Source organism: Artibeus jamaicensis, unplaced genomic scaffold (assembly GCF_021234435.1).
Source record: "Artibeus jamaicensis isolate MK-2021 breed Jamaican fruit bat unplaced genomic scaffold, CSHL_Jam_final scaffold_1031, whole genome shotgun sequence".
Lineage (NCBI taxonomy): Eukaryota > Metazoa > Chordata > Mammalia > Chiroptera > Phyllostomidae > Artibeus > Artibeus jamaicensis.
Window position 1 is genome coordinate 9,615,996 of NW_026522026.1, and position 26,730 is coordinate 9,642,725.

The 26,730-nt window shown below is 34.9% G+C and overlaps 1 protein-coding gene across 1 annotated transcript in view; it reads left to right on the forward strand.

Moving 5' to 3' along the window:
• Positions 1-26,730, forward strand: part of LOC119056939 (ankyrin repeat domain-containing protein 26-like) — a gene marked incomplete at its 3' end in the record, with an annotated part of 64,424 nt that overhangs the window by 31,390 nt on the left and 6,304 nt on the right. The window contains exons 11-18 of the mRNA XM_053655670.1: positions 3,677-3,806; positions 4,099-4,160; positions 6,615-6,717; positions 10,675-10,773; positions 11,383-11,411; positions 11,503-11,575; positions 17,243-17,313; positions 25,043-25,203. Of these exons, the coding sequence (XP_053511645.1) occupies positions 3,677-3,806; positions 4,099-4,160; positions 6,615-6,717; positions 10,675-10,773; positions 11,383-11,411; positions 11,503-11,575; positions 17,243-17,313; positions 25,043-25,203 (728 nt within the window). The remainder of the gene's footprint in view (positions 1-3,676; positions 3,807-4,098; positions 4,161-6,614; positions 6,718-10,674; positions 10,774-11,382; positions 11,412-11,502; positions 11,576-17,242; positions 17,314-25,042; positions 25,204-26,730) is intronic.

Genomic DNA, 26,730 nt, shown 5'->3' on the forward strand with positions numbered 1-26,730 from the left:
TCAAACAATTTAACCTTACACCCAAAGCAACTAGAGAAAGACCAATAAGCAAAGCTAAAAATGAGTAGAAGAAATGAAAGAAATAATAAGGATCAGAGTAGAAATAAATAAAATGGTCTAAAAAATACGAAATATCCATGAAACCAACAGCTGGTTCTTTGAAAGGATAACCAAGGTTGATATACCTTTTATCAGGCTCATTGAGAAAAAGAGAGGACCCAAAGAAATAAAATCACAAATGAAAGAGAAGTGGCAACTGACACTACAGAAATACAAAGGGTTACAAGGAAATACTAAAAATAATTATATGACAACAAATTGGACAATCTGGAAGAAATGGATAAATTCCTAGAAACATAGAATCTCACAAAACTGAATCAAGAAGAAATAGAAAATCTGAACAGATAGACTACTACCAACGAAATTGAATCAGTAATCAAACAACTCTCAGCAAACAAAAGTCCTGGACTAGATGGCCTTACTGGTTAATTTTACCAAATATTCAATGAATAACTTACATTTAAAACTATTCCAGAAAATTTAAGAGTAGTGAAGACTTCCAAGCTCTTTTTATAATGCCAGGATTATCCTGACTCCAAAACCAAAGATATTCCAAAAAAAGGAAATTATAGGCCAATATTACTGATGAACATAGTTGTAAAAATCCTCAATAAAATATTCGCAAGTGAAATTCAGCAATACATTAAAAAGATTATACACCATGATCAAGTGGGATTTATTCCTGGCTGCAAAATTTGTTCAATATCCACAAATTAATTAATACCAAATACCAAATAAAAGGAAGAATACAAATATGATTATATCAATAGATAACCGTAAAAGATTTGATAAAATCCAGCATCCAGTTATGATTTTAAAAACAAAACTCTCAGCAAAGTGGGATTAGAGGGAATATACCCCAATGTAATGAAAACCATATATGACAAACCAACAGCTAATATCCTACTTAATGGGAAAAGCTAAAAACATTTTCCTTAAGATGAGATCATGTTTTACATTTTAAAACCATCAAATGAGCTCACTTAAAACATGCTTGTAACATTGTTCTCTAAGCAGCTACTTTGGTGCAGTAGCTGCAAAGACTAATATGTGAAAACCACATGAGTTACTTATTCAGTTGCCTATGTATAGACAGCCAGTTGTTTTGCCACTGTAGACAATGGTACGTTGAACATCTCTGAGCTCTAGTCTACAGCCTGCCCAGGGCAGAATCAGACTGAGCACGACTGGGAGGGCACACAGACTCCGTCTCTGTCCTCTGAGTGTCTTTCACAGGCTTCACTCTAGGGATTGTTCAGAAATGGGAGACGAAAAGAAGAAAGAGTGCACAGGAAGGCATGAAATGGGAGTGGAGGTGGAGCGAGACGGCAGAGCCAAATGTGGTCTCAGCATGGACACAGATGCACATATCAAATGACTGAAATCACAATTTCTGATTTTTTCCAATATAAAATGCCTGCTATCAATATCAAGGAAAGAGTACTAACAATATACAAAATTATCTCTGATAGATGAGCTTTTACTTTTTAAACTATCTTTAAAAATGGGCGCATTTCATATTATTCTTGGTTGTTCAACCTATCATGAAAATTCTTATCTAAATCTCAGACATGCTAGTGACTTGATTTTTTAGTCCCCTTTTCATTTGGTCCTCCTTGATAATCATAGATATACTTGAAGACTTTTAAATCTTCATCTTGGATAATTATAGTTTTATTAGTTTTTGCACTAGATTTTTGTATACATCTTTAAGTATCATCCTATATGGCACGGGCGTCAAACTCATTTTCACCAGGGGCCGCATCAGCCTCACAGGTGCCTTCAAAGGGCGGAATGGAATTTTAGGACTGTATAAACGTAAGTAGTCCTTAACTAGGGGCAAGGAGCTCAGTGCTGCCGCCAGGTAGAAACAAGGTGCCAGGACAAATGAACAAGGTGGAGGGTCAGATTCAGTCCACGGGCTTTGTGTTTGCCACCTGTGCTATATGGAGTAGACAGGTAATTAGACCCATTAGTGTGCTCTTGACAGGGAAGTAAGAAATCCAGGTGAATTTTTTAAAATTTATTTATTTATCTTTAGAGGGGAAGGGAAGGAGATAGGGAGAGAAATATCAATGTATGGATGCCTCTTGTGTATCCCCTGCTGGGAACTGGCCTGCAACCTAAGCAGGTGCCCTGACTGGGAATCGAACCATCATCCTTTGGTTCATAGGCCCGAGGTCAATCCACTGAGCTATGCCAGTGAGGGCCCCAGGTGAATTTTAAAATAGGGTTTTGTATTCCTTTGATACATCATAGTGGTACTTAAAATACTTCATAATTTTGTAATCACATAAGCATTTATCTTCAACAATTTAAAACTTGCCTTTTGAAGTTAATATTTAAAAAGGAGTCTTCTAAAATTGTGAACTGGTATTTTATTATTAAACTTTTTATTAAACTTAAAATGTTTATGCTAAAATATCCCAGAAATATTTGTATATATTTGTAAAAGGGTATTTTATATTGTCGAAACAAATTTCAAAATGTGTGATTGAAAAATTGAGTCCCATGTTGTTTTATAACCCTGCTCTTATTTTTAATTTCAAAATTTTGGAAATTCTGTGTAGGTTTGCATTATTGAACTAGTCTGGTCAGTATATTTTACAAATATCTACCTTCCTAACATCATATGCTTTTCCTGAATAATGTAATCTATTTTTATGTCAAGTTTATTTATCTAGATCTTTCTTCTAAGTCCCCTGGGTGCCTCAAATTTGATATGTCCCAAACTGAAGACATTGGCCCTGACCCTTTCCTCTTTGTTGACTCAGTAGTCTACTCTGCCACCTGTTTTCCCATCCTTGTAAATAGCAGCACTGGGACACTGATGCGCAAAAAGTCCCAGACACCAGCCCTCCCCGAGATCAGAACATCCAGTCACACACCAAGTTTAATACTTTCTACCTGCTGCCATTTTTTTATATCAGTACTTTACTTACAGTAATTTCCTTTCTCAGTTTTGATTTTGAAATACCCTTTTCTAGTTTGGCTCCCCTTATATTCATTTTTACATGGCTGCCAGGGTGACTACTCTAGAAGATATTTGTGCTGATGTAACTTCTCTGCTTATTTAATGGCTCTCCATTACATTTGGGCACAATTCATATGCTAGCATGATGTTTACAAAGGGTATGTAAAAAGAAAGGGTATGTGAGTCTCCAGTTTTATCTCTCCATCCCATTTGCACCATTCTGGTTTTACCACATTCCTGCTGTACTCTCACTTACCTCATGCTTTTGCTCCTGCTGCCCTTTCTAGAACGTTCTCCCTCTGCACTTACTACATCACAGGATATGGCATTTCCTGAGCTTCCTGGGTGCAACAGACTGTTAAACGTCTTTTGTGCCCTTACTGTAGTTTATTCACTTCAGTTGTAGAACTAGCAAATGATACTTTCCTCTCCTTATTGTTTTTATGTATACCTACTCCTACTAGAATATTGGGCAAAGTCTTTTATGTATATTTCTATCTTCTCCCAGGTTAGTGCCTATGATTTCATAGGTACAGTAAATGTTTGTTGGCCTACTGACTGCGTGACTAAGTGACTGAGCAGGTGAATAGACATGACTTGTCTAAAGTTGGGTTTTTGTTTTTTTTTGCTTTATTTTTATAGGAAAAAGCAACGAAGCCACCAATTAAAATAAAAGGAAATAGTATTGGTATTATTGAAAGTGCTCCACAAAACCAAACAAATAATAACAATTTGACTTATCTTGATGGAGAATATAAAGACAATAGTAGTGGTAAGTTAGTGACTATCTCTGAATTTTTTTCCTTTGGTTAAATGCTGGGATAAACAAATATAATTTCTATAGAACCAAATATCCATTTTTAAAGGGTTTTTTTGTTGTCTTTATTCAAAAGTATCCCAGCTACTACCATTTTTTTCTTCCTGCAAATGCTTCGACCCTCTGAAAATATTTTCTATTACTTTTATCTTATTGAAATATTCATAAATGAGGATAGACCTGTATATGTATTTAAAAAACATAGTAAAAATGTTCACATTAATGTATCTGTGACTATACTTTATAGATAAAATGGCAACATTCGGATTAGGAGAAGATGAAGATAGAGAATCACTTTGGGACTCTGAGGTACAGTGTTTTTATTTTACTATTATTATTATTATTATTATTTTAAATGAAAGGTACTCTTTGACCTTATGTTCTCATCTCTGTATTTGCCCATTAAAATTATTTTTTTATATTTTAACCTATAATTAATAAAATAACTGTGCTTAATATAGGGTGAGACAAAAGTAGGTTAACAGTTCATATGGAAAATAATACAGTAATAAATTATGCTACAAGAATAAACTCTGTTTCACATACTCACAATTATAAATCTACTTTTACCCGACTTTTTATAATAATATTGCATAGTACAATTCCACTAATTTCAAGATCCACTTAATAAAATCAGTGTTGTATATTATAAATAACTAAGACTTTAAAGTCATAAATAATCAGTTTGGGTTCTGAAGTTAAGTTTATTTAAAATCTAAAGAATTATTTTAGGTCAACCTATGGCCAGTGTATGTTACTTTGCTTTATATGAGTGTGTAAAACTCCTAATGAGATTCAGAGAGACACAGTTTAGGTTGTAGTTTTTATAACTTGGCACTTGATAGATAGTGCCTGGGACTTCAAAGTGTTGTTCAATTTGATTGTCAAGTAGATGTGCAAGTAATATTTCCAGAGAAAGAAAAGCATGGTGAAGAGTAATAAATATGTAGGATTATAACAACAATTTGGCATAGCGGCTGTTTTCAATAGTTAAAACAGCATGCATTGAGGACTTTATGGCAACCATTCTTGTAATAACTTATGTACAATGACCTGATGAGCTGATCTGGAGGAACAGCTGTGGGAAGGGATATGAAGAGCCTGATCACTTGGATATAGACAACATCTGCATAACGTTACAGACACAGTATTTCAAGTCTAAGATCGTGTCACTGAATAGCTATGGGATCTTGGGAAAACTTGTTTTAACATGTTGGAATATCATGTTGGAATGAGTAAACTCATTCATAACAATGATACTGATACCTAACTTTCATGTATGTGTGATGAACAAATGTGATAACAAGTACAAAAACACTCTGTAAGCCATAAAGGGTGCTATGGAAATGTAAGACTACAATGATCCCAGTGGTGTTCAGTGGCTTACTAAATATTGAAGACACTTTTTTTATAAACCTGAAAGGCAGTAAAATGGCAGTAGTGTTGAAAAAATGGCAAAGTTAGAAAGGGAATATAAATTTCTAATTTTGGGGATGTTAAGTTTTGTAGACTATTAATGGAGCTATCCTATAGGTATGTAGTGCTTTAGTACTTGAGGCCTTCTTGATCAGCTCATACATATTTTGACTTTAAATTTCTGTTACTAAATACCAACTATGTGCTGGGCAGTCAGACGCTAAATGTACAAATTGAGGAGTCAAGCTGTAGTGAGTGGGGAGGAGTAGAAAAACAAGTAAATAACAGCCCATTGTGAATCACTATAAATGCTTCATATGAAGAAAATGGAGAATGTTAGGTTAGAGAATATTGGGGGAGTGTTCCGTTAGAATGGGCATGGGAATGGAATTTAGGTAGTCAGAAAAGAACTTTCTGAGTGCGACACAAACTTCGAAGTGAAGGAGCCAGTCACGTGAAGGTCTAGGAGAAGGAGTTGTTGGACAGAGAGAACAGTGCGTCACATCTGTCCATCATTTTACTCTAATGTCTAGCAATGACGTGGAAGCAGGAGGCGGGGTAACCATCATAATACCATTTTTATTATTGTGGTTGTGTGTCAAAATGACTCAAAATGGATATAATAAGTGCCTGACACATTTTAGATGGTTAATAAATAAATGTTCTTACTCTTATTAAAGCTTGCTATATGTTTTTGAAGGATTACATAAGAATATGTGCAATTTGTTGCAATTATTTAAACATAATTTAAAGAAGAGTTTTTCTTATGCTTTGCCATTTTATTCAACCACTTTTCCTATCAAAAATTTTATCAAATAATAGTTTTGTCAAAGCCTTAGTGTACCTAACTAAAAGCAGGTTTTACAGTGTTTTGTTTATACCTAAGAAAATACACTCCAAAGTTTCTTATTATGTCAAGTATCTTTTTTTCACACTAAAAAAAATTCTGTCAGAAATATTTAAATTTTTTAGCAAGTATACTTACTACATAATGTATTTTAAAAGGTTTTTTTCCCCTAAAATGTCCTCTTATTTTGGTGGAGAATGCAAAGTCGAGGTAGGTATTTCGAAGTCAGTTCCTCATTAAAATGTACATGTACATCAGTATTTTGACTAGGACAGTATTTTCTCTGGCTTTTCAAGCTCAATATACAATCATTAGCCAAATGAAGATGGGGAAAAAGCTTGATCTAGGGAGCATATGTGATGTTTTCTATTTAAATGTTTTATTCAACACATGCTTCTCTTAGTTTTAAGTCTAAATGCTTTTGAAGTAGGAAATTGAGATATTTTCTTAGAAAGGTGTTAGGAAATCTTTATGTAACTCATTATTAATATAAATTTTAGGAGAGTTTCTCTGCAAATCTTCCACAGAAGTATGTTGATCGTTTATCTGAAGCTGTAGGTTCAGATAAGAGATCTGAAATTACACAAAAAGGACAAATAGAAGGTAAGAGCTGTATTTTATAAGAAAGTTCTTTGACAAAAATGTTTATTTAAAACATGAACACTAATATATTACAATAGTCAAAGGAAATCACCTGCTAAATGCAGAGTAAGTAAAAAGAGAAGTGAGAATAAGTTGTAAATCTTACCAGGTGTCAGCAAAGAGATTAAATTGAGAGTGTTGCTACAGGAGATAAATTATTTGTTCCACTTCAAGCTTCTCTGAGATCTGAGGAAAGTGAGCATATAAGGTAGAGGCAAAGAATAAAATAAGGGGTGAAGAATGAGAAAGGCAGACACATAGGGAGTAAATGAAGGAAAGAGAAGCAGGTATATAGGGTGGGGCAAAAGCAGGTTTACAGTTGTGGGTATATCAAGCACAGTTTATTCTTCTATTATTATTTTTAATTACTATATTATTTTTTATATGAACAACTGTAAATCTACTTTTGCCCCTCCCTGCATAGTGGAAGGTGATCAAATAAAAAATTCTTGAAAAAAAAGAGGAGCATGCCCTGGCTGGTGTGGCTGAGTGGATTGAGTGCCAGCCTGGGAACGGAAGGGTCACCAGTTCAATTCCCAGTCATGGCACATGCCTGGCTTGCCAGCCAGGTCCCCAGTGGGGGTGCTCAAGAGGCAACTGCATACTGATGTTTCTTTCCTTCCCTTTCTCCCTTCCCGCTCTCTAAAAATAAATAAAAACATATTATTTAGATGATTGATAGATAGATAGATAGATAGATAGATAGATAGATAGATAGATAGATAGATAGATAGATAGAACAGAGTGCTTGAAATGTAAGAATATAAAGAGAGCTTCTAGCACCAAAACTTCTCAGAGAAGTACAACAAAATTTTCCTACTCATTCTTTCTCTCACCATTGGAAGGCATTATGGGTCATATAGAGCTGTATTTTATCTACCATCGATGAGCGTAACCATTTGTGGTCAGCTCTAAATGTCTGTACTCTGAAGTCATATAAAATGTTGCTAATTCATAGGATAGTTGGTATTCTGTAGTCCAAAATGAGAGCACCGGAAACAAGAAAAAAGAAGGGTCAGTTATGGGGAGATCAAAGAAGTTATAACCTAATGAAAAGTCCAGTAGAAAGATTATGACTTCTTTTTTTAAAGTATATTGTATTGATTATGCTACTACAGTTGTCCCACTTTTTTCTCCCCTACATCCCCTTCTACCTTCTACCCTCCTTTTCTCCAGAATTCCCACCCCTTAGTTCATGTCCATAGGTCATACATATAAGTTCTTTGCTTTTTCCATTTCCTATACTATTCTTAACCTCCTGCTGTCTATTTTGTACCGACCAATTATACTTCTTATTCCCTGTACCTTTTCTGCCATTCTCCCCACTCCCCCTCCTCACTGATAACCATTTCTGGTTATCAGTGATCTCCATTTCTATGATTCTGTTCCAGTTTTAATTGTTTGTTTAGTTTGGTTTTGGTTTTTTTTTCAGGTTCAGTTGTTGATAGTTGTGAGTTTGTTGTTGTTTTACTGTTCATAATTTGTCACTTTAGACAAAAGTGACCAAAATTTAGACTAGAATAGATAAATCCTTTTAATATTTCATATAATAAGGGCTTGGTGATGATGAAGTTCTTTAACTTGATCTTATCTGGGAAGCATTTCATCTGCCCTTCCATTCTAAATGATAGCTTTGCTGGATAAAGTCATCTTGGATGTAGGGCGTTGCCTTTCATGACTTCAAATACTTCTTTCCACTCCCTTCTAGCCTGCAAAGTTTCCTTTGAGAAATCAGCTGATAGTTTTACGGGAACTCCTTTGTAAAAAAACTGTCTCCTTTTCTCTTGCTGCTTTTAAACTTTTCTCCTTAATTTTAATCTTGGTAATTTAATTGTGATGTGCCATAGTGTGTGCTTCCTTGGGTTTAACTTCTTTGGGACTCTCTGAGCTTCCTGGAAGTCTTATTTCCTTAGCCAGATTAGGGAAGTTTTCCTTCATTATTTCTTCAAATAAGTTTTTAATTTCTTACTCTTTCTCTTCACCTTCTGGCACCCCTATGATTCAAATGTTGGAATGTTTAAAGTTGTCCCAGATGTTCCTAAGCCTCTCCTTACTTTTTTGAATTCTTGTTTCTTCATTCTGTTACAGTTGAATGTTTATTTCTTCCTTCTTTTCCAAATCATTGGTCTGAGTCCTGGCTTCCTTTCCTTCTCGGTAGGTTCCCTGTGTATTTTCCTTTATTTCATTTTGCAAAGCCTTCACTTCTTCCTCTATTTTGCATCTGTACTCAATCATTTCTGTGAGCATCTTGATTACCAGTGTTTTGAACTTTGCATCTGATAGGTTGGCTATCTCCTCATCGCTTAGTTCTTTTTCTGGAGTTTTGATCTGTTCTTTCATTTGGGCCATATTTCTTTGGATGCACCTGTTATGATGTAAGGGGCAGAGCCTTAGGTATTCACCAGGTCGGTACAACCCACTTTTCTGAACTGTGGTGCTGTGTGTAAGGGAAGGGTCTGAGAGAGAACAATGCTGCTTGCTTAGTTCTAGGCAGCTTTCAGTCACTTCCCTTGCTACCAACAAATGAATTGGGCCCTTCTCGTGCTGATTCCTGGGTGGGTGGGTTCATGTACATTTTAGGATCTGTGGTCCCCTCCAATGGACTCTCCTGTGAGACTAGCAGTTTCTCCCACTGCCACAACCTCCACAAGATTTTTAGAGCCAGAAGTTTTGAAGCTTTCTTTGCCAGCACTGGAACTGTGGGTTGCCTGGTCTGTCTCACTTCCCAGTTGTTTTTCCTGGTTTATCCACTCATGAATGTGTGACTGCCCTGTCCGCCGGCTACCACCTTGCCTTGTGTCCTCTCCACCCCTCCTACCAGTTTGGAGGAATGTTTCTTCTTTAACTCCTTGGTTGTCAGACTACCATACAGTGCAATTTTCTTACAGTTCTGGTTGTTTTTTGTTTTTAAATTGGTTATCATTCTTCTTTTGGTTGTGTGAGGAAGTGAAGCATATCTATCTATGCCTCCATCTTGGCTAGAAGCCAAAATTTTATGACTTTTAATGCAGTTTCACGTCTAAAGAAATAACAGCATCAGGCCTGGTAGTCTGCATTCTTGTGAGCTCTCAGGTGAGGCCAGGGCTGCTGGTCCTCAGACCATGCATGCTCTGAGGAGAAAGGGTATAGACTTCTCTTCAGAGAGATCTGGAAGAAGAGCCATTGGATAGCTGAAGACTTGAAAAGTAGTGTTTTGTTTTTACTTCTGAGCATATCTATGGCCAAGGGAAACAAAGAAATGAAGAAATATAAATTACAGATGTAGTATATTACTTCTAAACAGAGGAAAGAAGTGGTACAGATAATCCACAAAAAGAATGAGAAAGGGGGAGAATGAAGACCAAAGATACAGAAATTGCTTTTGAAGAGGAAAGGGGGATAGTGAAAAAGGAGGGAGGAAAGAAAGGCATTAGCTAAATACTTTTGAGTTGATGAGGAAACTAGAGAGAACTCGCATTAGAAGACTATAGGATATTGGCAGTGAAACAGAAAATTAGATCATTGCTGCTCCTGAGAATACGAAGAGAGTGCTAGTACCAGGATGAACCCTGGCCCCTCCTTTATCCTCCTCATGATTATCAGGCATCAGAGATACATGTTTCATTGGTGTTTGTTATTGCAGTGAAAGTAATTTGAATATAGAAGCACTGGCTGTGTTATTATGGTAGCTCAGGTTTTGATAAGACAGCTGTTTCATAAAATTCCTTTAGATACTACAATAATATACCAAGCTGATTTCGGACAGAAAAGAATAGAGTTTATTCTCTAAGAGCTACAGCTGTTATTTTCAGTATATATTACACTGATTTAGAACAAAAAATATTTTTAATATCTACTATTTGTTGCAATTAAATTCATTCTCTTCATCTTTAGTAATCAAATTTGAATATTGAAAGCTTATTATACATTATTTCTTAGATGCGTTTTATGTACCTTCTTGCATGAGTGGATCGAGAAACTTTAAGATGGCTAAAGTAGAGGATACAGGAAATGGAGGCACACCAGTAGCCCATATTGGTATGGAAAAAATTTTATTAACTATTATTCTGTAAGTGTATATCCAAGCTGATCAAGTCTTAACACTTTCTCTGTTTATAAACGATTATGCATTGACCTGACCTGTCCTCACAGTTGTGTACTTCCTAAATTATAGGACAGATTGACAAACATGATAAATACTTGTAGCATAAGGTATAAATGATTCTGATGTTTGCATTGAGGACATGCTGTTGCATTCTGTTTCACTTTTATTCTGTCAGGGTCATGACTTGTTTCTCTGATTAAAGATCACTTTTATCTCATCACATATTATGTTCACTTCGGTATAGACACACTTTTCTATGTTAGTTACAATCTTTGAAACATACTTTTACTTTTGAAATCTTAACTGCGTGTTTTGTTAAACTTACATTCTTTTTTTATTCAGTATTTATAGTATATTCATATTTCCTTTTAGTTGATGTCCTTATCCCCTTGGCCCTTGAAAAGAAAACACAAAGCACTAACACCTAATGTAATAATTTCCAAAGCTAAGCGTGAGGATTCAGCTGTATACTAACTCTGCATGGATGTATAGTTGGCTTTCATATTTTCATATAATTGAGTATATGTCTCTTTGCTCTCTAGATTCTCCTGGAAAATATTCTCACTTAAAGGTAATAACTTTTATATTTTTATATTGAAGTACTAACTACAGATTGTATGAAATGTAAATTTTTTTAACCATCTTGTTTAAAACTTATTCAGCCTACTGTTGAAGAGAAAGGTCCTGTTCCTGAAAAAGCAGCAGGAATGACTTTTCTACAAACATCCAGATCAGGTAAATTTTGAGCTACAAATTTAACTCTGGAAAGGAACATAGGAGAATATTTAACATGCTCATAGTCTTCTTATTCCTAATTCCTTTTTTTCTTTTTTTGGAAGTTGAATTGTAGGTTTTGACATAAGTAATGTAGATGTCACTTTTAGAATCCATGTTTGCTATTTGCAGAAAAATAAACCAAGATTTCTAAAATATAAACTTTAAGCACTGGCTGTTGTAGCTGAGTGGATTGAGCGCAGGCCTGCAAACCAAAGGATCGTGGTTTGATTCCCAGTCAGGGCACATGCCTTGGTTGCAGGCCAGTTCCCAGCAGGGGACACATGAGAGCCAACCATACATTGATATTTTCCTCCCTTTCTCCTTCCCTTCCCCTCTAAAGATAAATGAATAAAATCTTTAAAAAAATAAAATGTAAACTTTAAATAATATGTTTTTACTTTTGTTTTGATATCCTAAAGTTCCCAGTTTGGAACCACTATAGTTATTAGAGATTCCCAGAGGTTTTTATTTTCCACTGTTGTAAAATGCTTATTTGTCCATGGCTGGTGTGGCTCAGTGGATTGAGTGCCAGCTTGTGAACCAAAAGGTATCTGGTTCAATTCCCACTCAGGGCACGTGCCTGGGCTGTGAGCCAGTCCCCAGTTGCCGGAGTGTGAGAGGCAACCAATCATTGTTTCTCCCACATATTGATGTTTCTCTCCCTCTCTTTCTCCCTCCTGTGTCTCCTCTTTTGAAAATAAATAAATTTTTTAAAAAGAACAGAAAAAGGAAGCAATACTTTTAAAGTAAATAAAATAAAATAGCCCTGGCTGGTGTAGCTCAGTGGATTGAGCACGGGCCTGCGAACCACACAATTGCGGTTCGATTCCCAGTCAGGGCACATGCCTGGGTTGCAGGCCGGTTCCCTCAGCCAGTTCCCCAGCCAGCCCCAAGGCAACCATACATTGATGTTTCTTTCCCTCTCTCCTTCCCCCTCTCTCCTTCCTCCCCTTCCCCTCTAAAGATAAATAAATAATAAAATATTTAAAAAATAAAATAAAATAAAATAAAATGCTTATTTGAATTCTTACCTTTACCTAGAATTAAATTTCAATTGCTAACATGTCAATAGTGTTTTAAGTCTCCTCTTTTGAAAATAAATAAATTTTTTAAAAAGAACAGAAAAAGGAAGCAATACTTTTAAAGTAAATAAAACAAAATAAAATAAAATGCTTATTTGAACTCTTACCTTTACCTAGAATTAAATTTCAATTGCTAACATGTCAATAGTGTTTTAAGTATTTCATCTCAGTGTTGTTACACTGATGATCTTAAGCCAACCAGATGGTCTGATTAGAAGATTCCTATGTGTGTGTGTATGTTTATGGTGTCTTTGAGTATTGAAAATGGGGAAGAAATCAATCATAGTGAATATTTGGTAAACACAACCTCTTAAGACACTAATTTTGAAATTTTAGAACTCAGGGTGCCCTTATACTGTTAAAAATTATTGAGAATTCCAAAGAATTTTTAAGTGGGTCATTCCTCTTAATGTTTACAGTATTAGAAAATCAAACTAAAAAATTTGAAACACAAGCAGTATAATCATATATCCTATTAGCCATTAGAACTATGACCCATTAAGCATTAGAGCTATGATGTTATCATGGATCATGTCTGTGGAAAACTCTACCTTGTATACTTACAAGGGAATGAGAGTGAAATGGCCAGTGAGGTTTGGTATTGCTGTGAAAATCGTCTTGACCTGTTGGACCCCCGATCCAGTGTGTCTTGGGATCCCAGGGATTCTCCGATGACACTTGAGTACCACTATTTTAAGTTGTATATGGTTCATGGATGTCAGACGATAAAGAGCCCCTCGTGATTAAACAGGCTTTAAAAGCTTCATCTGTTCATTTGTTGCTTTTTGCTTTCACTTGTCTTAAAAAGTTTAAATCTGATGATTTTGTTTAAATAAGAGGAAAATGTTTTTGTTCATTCATTGCCTGTGCCATGTCACTTTGTACTCACTGGATTTAGTGTGGACCTAGACTGATCCTGTTTTTACCTGGAAACAATAAGGCCACCTAAGGTTATCATTTCTTGCATGAATTTGTATTTATCTAAGGGTTAAAGATGAATTTTGAAGATACTTGTGTGTTTTAAAAGGACCATTTTATTGTAGTTATGTAATTTCTTATTTGAAGTAGTACCACTTATTAAAAGTTTTTGTAACCCATGTTTTCTGATGCATATTTAACCTTAAAATAAGTGGTTAAACATACATTTTAATAACAAAAAATTTATACCCTGAAGAATCTTAATTATTAATAAACAAAGCTTTTATGGAAAACAATATGTATAAAATTGCTCAGTAAACAAATAAGCAGTATCTGTAAATAAAGAACAAAAATGAGAGACAACAATTAATTAAACTTCTTTGTGAATGTCAAGGACAAGACACATAAAGTAATATGTATAATGAAGAGTCGTGTTTAGGGGAAGAGGAAGACATGGGACTACTTCTCTGAAGAAAGAATTTTTATAAATCTGTCAGATTTGTCTTATCATTTACACTGTAATAAATGAAAACTTTATTTTCATGTTCTTCACATTGTGGTTCTACTACTAGTTTGACCCTCAGTCATGAGAATTGTCAAAGATCTGGGATTTCATTTTTTATATATCTTTATTTAATTATTTTTTAAAATCCTTGCCTGAGGATTTGTTTATTGATTTTTAGAGACAGAGGAAGAGAGAGAGAGAGAAATATCCATGTGAAAGAGAAATATCAGTTAGTTATGTCTCATATGTGCCCCAACCACAACCTGAGTATGTGCTCTGATGGAGAATCAAACCCCCAACCTTTTGGCAGGTATGGGACAACGCTCCGAACAGACCAGCTGAGCCACCTGGCCAGTGCGAAGACCTGAGAGTTTTAAAGTTCATGAAAAATGTCCATTAGTATCACAATCGATGACCTAAAGTCAGTCAGCATTTACAGACTAGACAGACGACCTTAACAGACAGAGAAAAAGATTAATGTTGGAGCTACTTCTGTTAGGGAAGTTTAGGCTGCACAACGTGTGTGATCACAGTTCCCAGCACAGAGAGAGAGCAAAGGTGATCATAAAGAAAGAGTTCTGCTTACTTGTTTGTTTTGTTGTTTAGCTTCCTGTTAAAGGTGAGATCATATGGTATTTGTCTTTCAGCACCTGGCCTATTTCACTCAGCATAATGCTTTCCAGTTCCATCCATGTTGTTGCAAAGGGTAGTAGCTTTAACAGGAAGCTAAACAACAAAACAAACAAGTAAGCAGAAAAAAAAAAAACCCAAAAAACAAAGACACTGAAATAGAGAACAAGGGGATAGTGACCAGAGGGGAGAAGGAAGGGAAGTTAAGGGGAAAAAGGGGGAGGGATTTGGAGGAACAAATAGGGAGGACACAGGGACGAGAACTAAGGGGGGGTGGAAATGGGAGGGAGGTGGGGAGCAAGGGGCAGGGGAGGCTGGGATGGGAAAAATAGACAAAAAACTGTACTTGAAAAATAACTAAATAAAATTTAAAAAAATAAAAAAAAAACATTTTATAAAAATAAAAAAAAAAAAGAAAGAGTTCATCCCTAGGTCACCTCTGTGGCTGCACTATAGTTTTGACTTTTCAAAAATCATTTTGTGGCAAAATCCACTTCATAATTACTCCTTTTATGTACCTACAGCCAAACAGAATATCTTTTAGCAAGACATATGCATTTTTCCTGTAATGAACGTAACATATACTTAAATATAAAGAGACTTAGGAGAAAGAATAAACTCCTTTACATTAGTATTTGGCATACACTCGGGAGTGGGTAGCAGAATTATATTTAGAGCTCTGGGACTAGATGGGAAAACTAGGTAGAGATCTAAGTATTGCCTACTCAAACAAATGTCATTCCTCAGCTTTATTTTTATAGCTCTGAATTCACAAGAATTATAACTATATTCAGTGTACCTGAAAAATCACCTTCCAAAACCAAATATTAAAGTTTTTCTTGCATTTCCTATGGCTTTATCCATTTAGAATTGGCTTTTCCAGCAGTAATGGGAATCCCTGAGAATTTGCTGCACAGTACCTACTTCTGAGCTGTGTCCACATAGTTGTTACCTTGTTTTATTTTTTAGTGAATACATGATTCACGAGGAATATTGGTTTTAAGGGGTTCTGTGTCATTTAAAATTAATGTATGAGAACCAGTTTTAATTCTAAGAGGATACCCACTCTGTTGACCCAGCACATCTAATATGTGTTGCACTTTGTGTATTCTGTTTTACCTTAGTGTCCTTTATCAGTTACATGATCAGGGGTGTAGGGATTGATCGAACACGTATATATATGTTTATTTCTATAATTTTATCTTCTTTCCTTACCTTTAGAACTAACATTGCATTTACAAAAGACTTTCATTTATCTCCTAGAGTAGTGACCTAAAGCTGTAAATCCAGTAATTTACCTGCCTATACAAATATCTCATTTCTTCACGAGGTTGGTAGATCCAAGAAACAGGACTTCCAAAACAAGCTGCCTCATCACAGAAACCTGGGAAGCATAAAAACTACAAAATAAATTCAAGCAACATAACACAGTTCAGGTAGTTCTTTTAATGAGCAGAATCTAGTTGACCCAGGATTTGAACATTTATTCACTGAATAAAGATTTATTCTATACTGGGCCCTGAACATTTTATATCTTAAATAGTTGTGGAAACATCTCTTCAGTTCAGACCTGCATCCTCTATTCTGCATTATTGCCTTCCAATTCCTCCTCCTCCATTTATTCCTATGCCACTCAAATTCATCACTATGACAGGGTTGAGAGTGATGTATCTCAAATGCTAACGTGATCATGAACCATTCTTTAAAATATATTAATGTCTAGGTGTCTTCAAATTACATACAAGGCTCTTGTAATTTGACTTCTTTAACTCCATCTTTAGCCCACTCTACTGTCTTTTCTTTTCTCTGGCATTGCTAAACTGCTGGTGATGTCCTCCTCACCAGTCGCTGCATTTTAGACATAATGGATCCTACTGCATGCTCTCTCCCTTCCCTGCCCTCTTCCCCTTTGATTCTGGTTGACCTCACTGTTTAAGCCTCATCTCAGGCATTATCTCTAGAAAAGCCATTCCTGGCACCTCTTATTTATATTCTTCTTTAAAAGATAGTGCTAAGTCCGAAAAGATGAAATTTGTTAGAAAAGTAGAGGAAAACATTTCAGATATAATGAAGGTAAACATGATAAAGGCATAAGTGACAATGATCTTGGAAATCATGAATAATGTTGCAGCTGAAGCTTAAGGAGATGTTAAAAAGGTTTCATTGCGAGATAGAAAATATGGTATGACTTTATATGTTTGTATGGTATTTCTAAATTTTGTTTTGTTTCTGATTGTTTTGTTCATTGATGTTAGGTGAATGAATTTTTGAGGTTTCTGTGCCTTGAACTTTGTAATATCTAATGGTTCCTGAATGCTTTGTTGAAGGTTTCAATAATTAGAAGTATTTCTTAAAGAAGTATATATTCAGCGAAAGATTAAGCTTAATTTAAACTCTCAATTGATAAAACATATTTTCTATTTTCATAAAGATTATAGCTTTAATTGTTCTAAGTAGCTCCATTTAGCTAATATATAGATTTGTCAGCAGAATTAGACTTAGAAGTGACACCAGAGGAAGAGCAAGAAAGGCTTAATGGAAGTGAAAATAACCACCCACAGGTATGTAAAATTTAAATTTAAATTTCTGGTGTAATATTGTTTTCTTTTAATAATGTAACATAGTCCAACGAAGTTACCTTTCAAGCTAGTCTCTTAGAGTCAGTAGATCATAATTGAATATTTAGTTTTAACTAGTTATGAGACTTAGTTATTGTTAGAATCTATAGTAATTTATAGCTCAGCTTTCTTTGTAATAGAGGCAAAAACATCTCAAATATTGTTCACTGCTTGCATTTTTATAACTTCTTTACATGATAAAGAAGGTAGCATCAAATACTGAATCATATCATTAAACGGTTAAAATAATGAACAATGTGACAATGATGACCACTGAGTTGGAGTCATGTAAAAAGAGTAGTCACAATCAGTGGTTCAAAATTTGCTTGTCATATTGATACTCACTAATGCCAGGGTTAAAGCTTAATGCTGCCTTGTGATCTCTATGTAATTGAACTCAGGGTCTACATAGAGGGAGAGGATGGGGTCATAAAATTGTTTCAACTACCAATTAAGAATATCACATCTTCCCAAATTGAACCTTTTGCTGTTAGAGTATAAACAATAACTTTCAAATTTATTTCATTTTAGTGTAGAAAATCAGTGAATATTATCACATTTTTATCCACTCTCATTGGCAATATTATTAGAACATATTAGAATTGAATCCACAAGATAATTGTATCAATGTATACACTATCATATCATTTGAATTAAAATTTAGCAATTTGCTTTTATTTTTGATTGATGTCAATGATTTTGACTCCTAATAATTTAAAGCTTGCCTCTTCTCCAGTTTTTAAAAGGATTCTTTTTAAAAAATTCTTTGGTTTTTAATTTTATTTTTCAATCACAGTTTACATTTCACTATTATTTTGTATTAGTTTCATGTATACAGCATAGCGGTTAGATAATTATATACTTTGCAAAGTAGTTTCTCCAATATTTCCAGTACCACCTGGCACCATGCATAGTTATTGCAATATTATTGACTATATTCTTCATGCTATACTTAACATCCCTGTGACAGTTTTGTAACAGCTGATTTGTACTTCTTAATTTCTTCACCTTTTTCACCCAGTCCCCTAAATCCCAGCCTTTGACAATCATCAGTCTGTTCTCTGTGTCTATGACTTTGTTTTTCTTTTGTTTGTTCATTTTGTTCTTCAGATTCCACATCTAAGTGAAGTCATATGGTATCTGTCTTTCTCTGGCTGACTTATTAATACCCTCTAGGTATTAATAGAATACCCTCTAGGGTTAACATAATACCCTCTAGGTCCATCAGTGCTGTCACAAATGATAAGATTTCACTGTTGTTGTTGTTTTTATGGCTGAATAATATTCCATTGTAAATGTGTGTACCACCACTTTTTTATCTTCCCGTCTATTGATGGGCACTTGGTTTGCTTCCATAGCTTGGCTATTGTAAGTAATGCTGCAGTGAATACTGGGACACATACAGTCTTCCGAATCAGTGTTTGGGTTTCTTTGGATGTATACCCATAAGTGGAATTGGTCGGTCATGAAGCAGATCCATTTTTAAGTATTTGAGGACACTGCGTACTGTTTTTCATAGTGGCTTCAGCACCCATAGTGCATTGCCACCAACAGTGCACATGGGTTCCTTTTTATCACATTCTCACTAACACTTGTTATTGTGGATTTATTGATGATAGTCATTCTGACAGATATAAGATGACATCTGATCATGGTTTTAATTTCCATGACTCTGACAATTAGTGACATTAATCATTTTCATTTGCCCTTTGGCCATCTGTATGTCTTCTTTCATTTTTTAATTGGATTGCTTGGTTTGTTGGTGTTGAGCAGGATGACTTATTTATAAATTTTGGATATTAACTTCTTTGCAGATGTATCATAAGCAAATATGTTCTCTCATTCAGTACATTGTCCTTTCATTTTGTTGAGGGTTTTCATTGCTTTTCAAAACCTTTTTAGTTTGCTGTAGTTCCATATGTTTCTTTTTTTATGTTTTTTCCCCTTGCACATGGATATATAGCAGAGGAAATATTGCTCAGAGAAATCTCAGAGATTTTGCTGCCTATGATTTCTTCTGGCAGTTTAATGGTTTCAAGTCTTACCTTGAAATCTTTAATTCATTTTGAGTTCATTCTTGTATATGGTATAAGAAGATAGTCTACTTTTTTTCTTTCTCTCTTTTTTTTGCTTATATCTGCCCAATTTTCTCAGTACCATTTATTGAATAGACTGCCTTTACCCCACCATATTTTGTAGCTCCTTTTGTCAGTGGCCCTCTATTCTGCACTATATATCTATATGTCTGTTCTTATCACCATGGCCTATATTATAGTAGGATATTAGGTAGTGCGATACCTTCAACTCTGTTCATCTTTTTCGAGATTGCTGAGACTATTTGGAGCTTTTGTGGTTCCATATGAATTTCTTGGATTATTTGTTCTAGTATATGAAATACAGCTTTGGTATTTTGATAGCAATTGTGTTACTCTAGATTATCTTTGGTAGTATGAACATTTTAATGATGTTAAGTTTTTCTGTCTAAGAACACAGTATATTTTCCACTTATTTGTAACTTCTTTCATTTGTTTTCAGGATCTTGTATTTTCTGAGTACATGTCTTTTACCTCCTTGGTTAAATTTTTCTTAGGTAATTTTTTATGTAATTATAAATGAGATTGTTTTCTTAGTTTCTATTTCTGATAGTTTATTCCTGATGTATAAAATGCAAGTGATTTCTGAATATTAATTTTGTATCCTGCTACTTCACTGAATTCATTTATGTTTTAGTAATTTTTTGGTGGAATCTTTAGGATTCCCTATGTACAGTATTATGTTATTCACAAATAATGACAGTTTTACTTCTTTCTTTTCACTGTGGCTACCTTTTATTTCTTTTCTTGTCTGATTGCTGTGGCTAGCACTTCTAGAACTATATTGAGTAAGAGTAGTGAAATTAGACACTCCTGTCTTGTTCCTGATTTTAAAGGCAGTGCTTTAGTTGTTCTTTTCAGTAACTCTTCAGTTGGTTATTTAGGTTGATTTTTCTATAATTCATCTGTAATTCCAGTTTGGTCCTGGGAGGAGGGGAATACAACTTTCACCTACTCTGTGTCATTTTGGACCACCTGTCCCCCTCGAAAAATTCTTAAATGCACTGTAGGGCTCATTATTCATGATACAGTGAGGTAAACTATTTTTATGGAGATTTCATTTATTTATTGTTAGAGAGAGGGGAAGGGAGAGAGGTAGAAAGGGAGAGAAATATCAATGTGGGAGAGAAATATCAATCGGTTACCTCTTATACTCACCCAGTCTGGGGACCAAACCAGTAACCCAGGTATGTGCCCCAACTGGAAATTACACCCACGAGCTTTCTTTCAGCTTGTGGAAGAATGCCTGAACAACTCAGCCACACTGGTCAGGGCAGTGAGGTGAAATGTGTTAAGTGAGGAAGCATTTGTAGCATTAAAATTCACCTAGTAATTTATTTTAGGTAAATTTAACATCTAATGAATTAATTAGTTCCAATAGTGACAAAATTAGGAACTCTGGTTCATTTTTTTTTTAAGTTTAGACCAAGGCAAGTTATTTTTTACTTTGTAACAATCCAGTAATATGGGAGTAGGTTAATGTAGATTAAGAAGTTTAACAGTTAAATTGTAATTATAGTAATGGCAAGGATATGGAGAAAAGGGATTCCTAATGCCTTGTTAATGGGAATGCTGACTGGTGCAGCCACTGTGGAAAATAGTATGGAATTTCCTCAGAAAATTAAAAATGGAACTGCTTTTTGACCCAGCAATCCTGCTTCTGGGAATATAGTCTAAGAATCCCGGGACACCAATTTGAAAGAATGTTCACACCCCTATGTTCATAGCAGCATTATTTATAAGAGCCAAGATCTGGGAACACCTAAAGTGCCCATCAGTAGGTAAGTGGCTAAAAATTTTGTGGTACATTTTGCTCAATGGAATTCTATGTGGCTATAAAAAAAGAGAATAAACTCCTACCTTTTGCAACAGTATGGGCAGGGTTGGAGGTTATTATGCTGAGTGAGATAAGCTAGTCAGTGATAGACAAATACCATATAATCTCATTTATATGTAGAGTTTAATAAACAAAATAAACTGATGAACAAAATAGAAACACAGGCATATATACATTGAACATACAGCTGTGGGGGGGGTCTGGTGAGGGACTGGATGAAAGAATGTAAAAGGAGTAGCCACAGAACGTATATGCATGACCCATAGACACAGACACCAGGGTAGTAGTGGTCAGAGGAAAGAGCGGGGCAAGGGTGAAGGGGGTAGTTGCACAAAGTGGGGGAATATTGGGACACTGGTAATAGTACACTATTACAGTAACAATAAAAATAAAGTAAAAAAGTTAATTCTAATTTTTCTTTATTCTTAATTAAGAATAAAGTTATGTTGCAAACATGTAATCTGACAGAAAAAACATCTGAAAATCAAACTAAGAAAATAACTTTTACACCAGGAAAAATTGTCTCAAGAACCAGAAGTAAATAGAGAAAGTGACAGGGGTAATGTATCTGCATACTTAGGGCATCCTCTGCAAAAGTGTGAGGAATGTGTGTCAACCAAGGCAAATTAGAGTGGAGGAATCATTTACAACTCATCACAAATGAGTTAAAGCAGAAGTTTGGAGAAAGTTGAGAGAAATACAAAATTACTGCTCGTCCTGAGGAAGAGCCACTGTATGACCATTGGAGCAAGCTTAAGACAAATACCTTCTAATATGACAGATAATACATTTGATTGTGAGAACGATGGTGTGTTTGGAGTGTCTGTCTCTTCAGTGTTCCAAACCTTTGCGGAACAGAGAAAACCCACCCTCAAAAATGTCTTTCTACCTCATTCATACCCAGGGCCCTTGGAGTATGCTTGCAGGTGATCTTCTTCCAAGCTTTATTTAATGGGATACAAATACACTATAAAAATGATAACAAACCAGACCTTGAGTTGTTTCTAACAAAAATTAGAAGAGTTTTTATAAGGTTATAAAAGCAAAAAGTAAAATACCCAGTAGTGCAGTTTGAAATGAAAAAAAAAGACAATGAGTTTGGTGTGTAGATGGTGGAAATGTGAACACAGATATTGCTAATTGGAAATTAGGCCTCAGACATACAGCTCAGTCTTTTGATCCAAAAAGCGTCCTTGATTTGTGGTTTGCCTGCTGCAATAAAGTGAAGCATGTGCATCAGATAAGACAGGATATTTCTGCAGTTACAAATAGTTATATGGAAACAAAACCAGAGTCAAGATTTGTCCCAGATGGCATTATATGAAGATATTTACTAATAACTGTAAAAGCATGGAACATGAATTAGAAAATTTTGCCCTGGCTTGTGTGGCTTAGTGGATTGATTGCCACCTGTGAACCAAAATGTCACCAGTTTGATTCTGGGTCAAAGCATAGGCCTGGGTTGCGGGCCAGGTCCCCAGTTGAGAGTTTGTGAGAGGCAAACGTTTGATGTGTCTTTTTGGACATTGATGTTTCTCTCTCTCTTTCTCTCTCTCTTCCCATCTCTCTAAAATAAATAAATAAAATCTTGAAAAATTTTTAATGGGAGTTTTTCTCTACCATATAATGACAGAACAACTGAAAATTATCTAAAGAATCACAGCAGGATATACAAAGTTTTAAGAATGAGGTAGATACGTTAAAATTAAGTTTTCTGGCTTTGGAAAAAGAAAGATAAACTTCAAAAAGAGGTAGAGGTTAACTTACTGCTACTTATTAGTTATTCTCTCATCAATTATCTTATCCATTCTTGTTTTTCACTTATGAAAAACATCTGTGTGTAAAATGAGTTTGTATAAATTTGTAATTCAGTCCCGAAATTGACTATTTTGGCCATCCAAATAATGGTAGTTCAGGAAAACATTCTTATCTTTAATCAACTTAAGTCTCTCTCTCAGTCTTCCATGTGAACTGGGACACTAATTTAGCTATGTACCATATGACCTGAATCTGAACACACAGTTATTAAGAACCACACCTAAAACAAAAGCAAACTAAGAGGACAGCTAGATCAGGAGCAGAACCATAGAAATGAAGATCACATGGAGGGTTAGCAACAGAGGAGTGGGAGAAGAAGGGGGGAGAAGGTACAGAAAATAAGTAGCATAGATGGTAGGTAGAAAATAGATAGGGGGAGGGCAAGAATAGTATGGGAAATACAGAATCTAAAGAACTTGAGACACGTGGTCATAAACTAAAGGGAGGGAATGGTGTGGGAGGGGGTGTACAGGGTGGAGGGGAATGAAGGGGGGAAATAGAACAACTGTAATGGCATAATTAATAAAATATGTTTTAAAAAATTGCTTTAAAAGTGTAATAAGCAGTAGGGTTTTTGAGTTTTTTTAGTTTATCAGCTTCAATATAAATTGCATTCCATAAGCAATAAAATGGGAAGGAAGCCATGACTGAGGGAAGCAACATGAACAAATATTCCCCGCTGAACTCATCTATTGTCGTAGGTCAGTGTGCGCAATCTTAAATGCTTGACTCAAAGCCCTGGAACTTAGGGTTCCAAAGTGACCGCTTTGAGATATTTTTAGTAACAAACATATACTTCCACATATCTTTAGTTTGTCATTCCTCTCAGATGGTTTTGTACATTCAAACCTTTATATAATGTTGTTTAATAAAGTGTGGAAAATTTTGACATGTATGACATCATATAGGTAGCAAAACAGCTTTACCAAAAATTTAGTATTTAAAGGAGAAAACTGAGTTTTGAGGCACACTGACTTTAAAAAACAGACAAAAGTTGAGATACTCTCCTTTAAAGGCAAGAGATGGATGAGCCCTCTCCCCAAACTAAAGCATTAAATTAATAGGCAGAAGTCACACTTTTAATTTATCTGATTAATTTGATGAATTGTTCTGTTCTTTTATCTGATTCAGCATTATAGAAGTGTATCATCTCTTTTGGTGGCGTAAAATGCTAGGTATTACATCTTTAGGAGCTTTGGACAGATCATTTAACCTTGGTTTTATTCCCATTATCAGCAAATACGGGGCTAATGTAGATAATTACTTCTATACCATATCCTCTAGCTATAAAATTTAATGGTTATTGAATGTGAAATTTAGGGAGCCCTACTCATTTTCCAGGATTGTACATTACCTAACAATTCATCACTTTCACTCTGTTCCTATGTTGCAGTAAAATTTGGTTCATATATTTTATGAATACTACCACTTTTTTATAACTTCGGGATTTAAAAGCAAAAATAATTGTAAAAGTCAACATACAAAAAATACAGCTGATTGCGGAAAGAGGAAAGCCTCCTGTTTGTTACTGAAGCACAGTGTCACGTCCTCCCAACCTGTCTGTGTAACGCAGAATGCAGGTCGGAAAGAGATGATGACAGATTTTATGTCCTTGTCCTTTTGTTTCTGTGTTTCTGCTGGACAAATGGAAGGGGGGTAAAGGGAGAGTGCATGTGAACAGAGCCCAGAATTAAGAAAGCCCTTTTTGAAATCAGAAAATTTGGCTTTATTGAAACAGAAATAAAGTAGAATTTAGAATTTCAAAGACCTGTAATGATAAAATGAAAGTAAGCACAAAAATATTTTTACTGATTAAAGTCATGACAAACTAAGAGCCAAAATGATAAAATTAATGACAACACAACATGTCTTTTTGATAAATAAAGTAATAATAATGATCCTTAACACCAAACTGTCATTAAAGGTTGAAGAAGAGGAAAAGATGCACAACAGTACTGAAGTGGCTGTAATAGAAAACGTGCACAATGCTGACGCTGACGACAGCAATGGATTAATTCAACAAAGGAAGCGCGAACAAACTGATAAGCAGCCATTCCCTGTTATAGGGAGTGAATATTCTGATAGGTAAGGTGACAGCAATATTTAATAGTAGGTGATTTTTATTTTCCTATGAAGCAAATTGTAATTTGAGCTCATATTCATGATAAGCAAATTTAATATTTTTACTAGGGATGTTCAGTGTTGTGTGGTAATCAAATAAATATAAGTTAACAAACAATGAGATACCATTTTCTGAAGTCATAATGCTAAATATTTAAAAATAACAACCAGGTTGGCAAATAAAAGAAAAATGGCATTTTCATACACCATTGCTAGATAAAATTGATAAATCTTTTTGAATGGTAATTATTAATAAATGGCATGTTTCATAATTTCAAATGTGTAATTTCTTTATCTCAGCAGCTATACTTCTGGAACTGGACCCTGCAGGAAAGCATTCTAGGGACATTTATTATATATCACTATGTATATAAAACATACAGTAGGGCATTATATATAATATATGTAGTATGATATAATGTTAAGCCTATATATATGTATATATATGCGCCTCAAGGACATTTATGTAAATATGTTACATGCAGGTCAGGGCAGAAGTAGGTTTGCAGTTGTTCATATGGAAAATATTAACAGTAATTATTAAATAATAATACAAGAATAAATTGTTTTGTGTACTCACAACTGTAAACCTACTTTTTGCCCTCCCTGTAAATACATATGTATGTGAAGGATATTTTTTATAGCATTGTATATCAAAAAGTTGGAGGTAATCTAAATACCTATCTATAAGGAAATAAATTCTTAAACCCATAAAATAAAATGGTATGTAACCACAGGAACAAATGAGGTTAGGTCTATAGCATACTGATTATTTCATAACTGAAGTAGATTTAAAGCATTTTGTTTGATGTCATATCTGAAACAAATTTTTTAGAGTATTTTTAATATCTGCTGTGTTTCAAAGGGAAGTTATATGCTACACTGGCACTCTACTTTGTTACCACCAAAATCGCGAGTTACTAGATTTTTCTGTTTTGGTCTGAATATGTGAGTGCTCAAATATTGGACCCCCAAGTTAATCTGAAAGCGAGGTTCACGTGACACTTTGTTCCATGTCTCATTTAAAATGTTCAGTCTATTGAGTAAAACGTTAAAACACACCAGTGGATCAATCTGTTAAAGCAGGGGGCACAGACTTTCTCTGCAAAGAGCCAGATGGTCAATATTCTAGACTTTGTGGACTATCAGGTCTCTTTCACTGTAGTCTCAAATCTTCCATAGACAGTAGGTGAATGAACATGTGTAGCTGTGTGTGAATAGAACTCAGTTTACAAACAGGCAATGGGCTGGACTTGCAGGCAGTTATTTGCTGACCCCTGCACTATAAACCAAGGTGCTGCTAATGTAGTGAATCTTCTTTTTAAAGTTTCCCTGTATACATGCCTTTGTCCTTTCCTTTTTAAAGAGAATATATTTCAGTATGCACCACACCAAATTTTTAAACAATACCTTCATATTATACAACTTACAAAAATTCAGTTTATTAAGAAAATTTTCTGCATGCTTCCCCCTTTATTTCTGTTCCAGAAT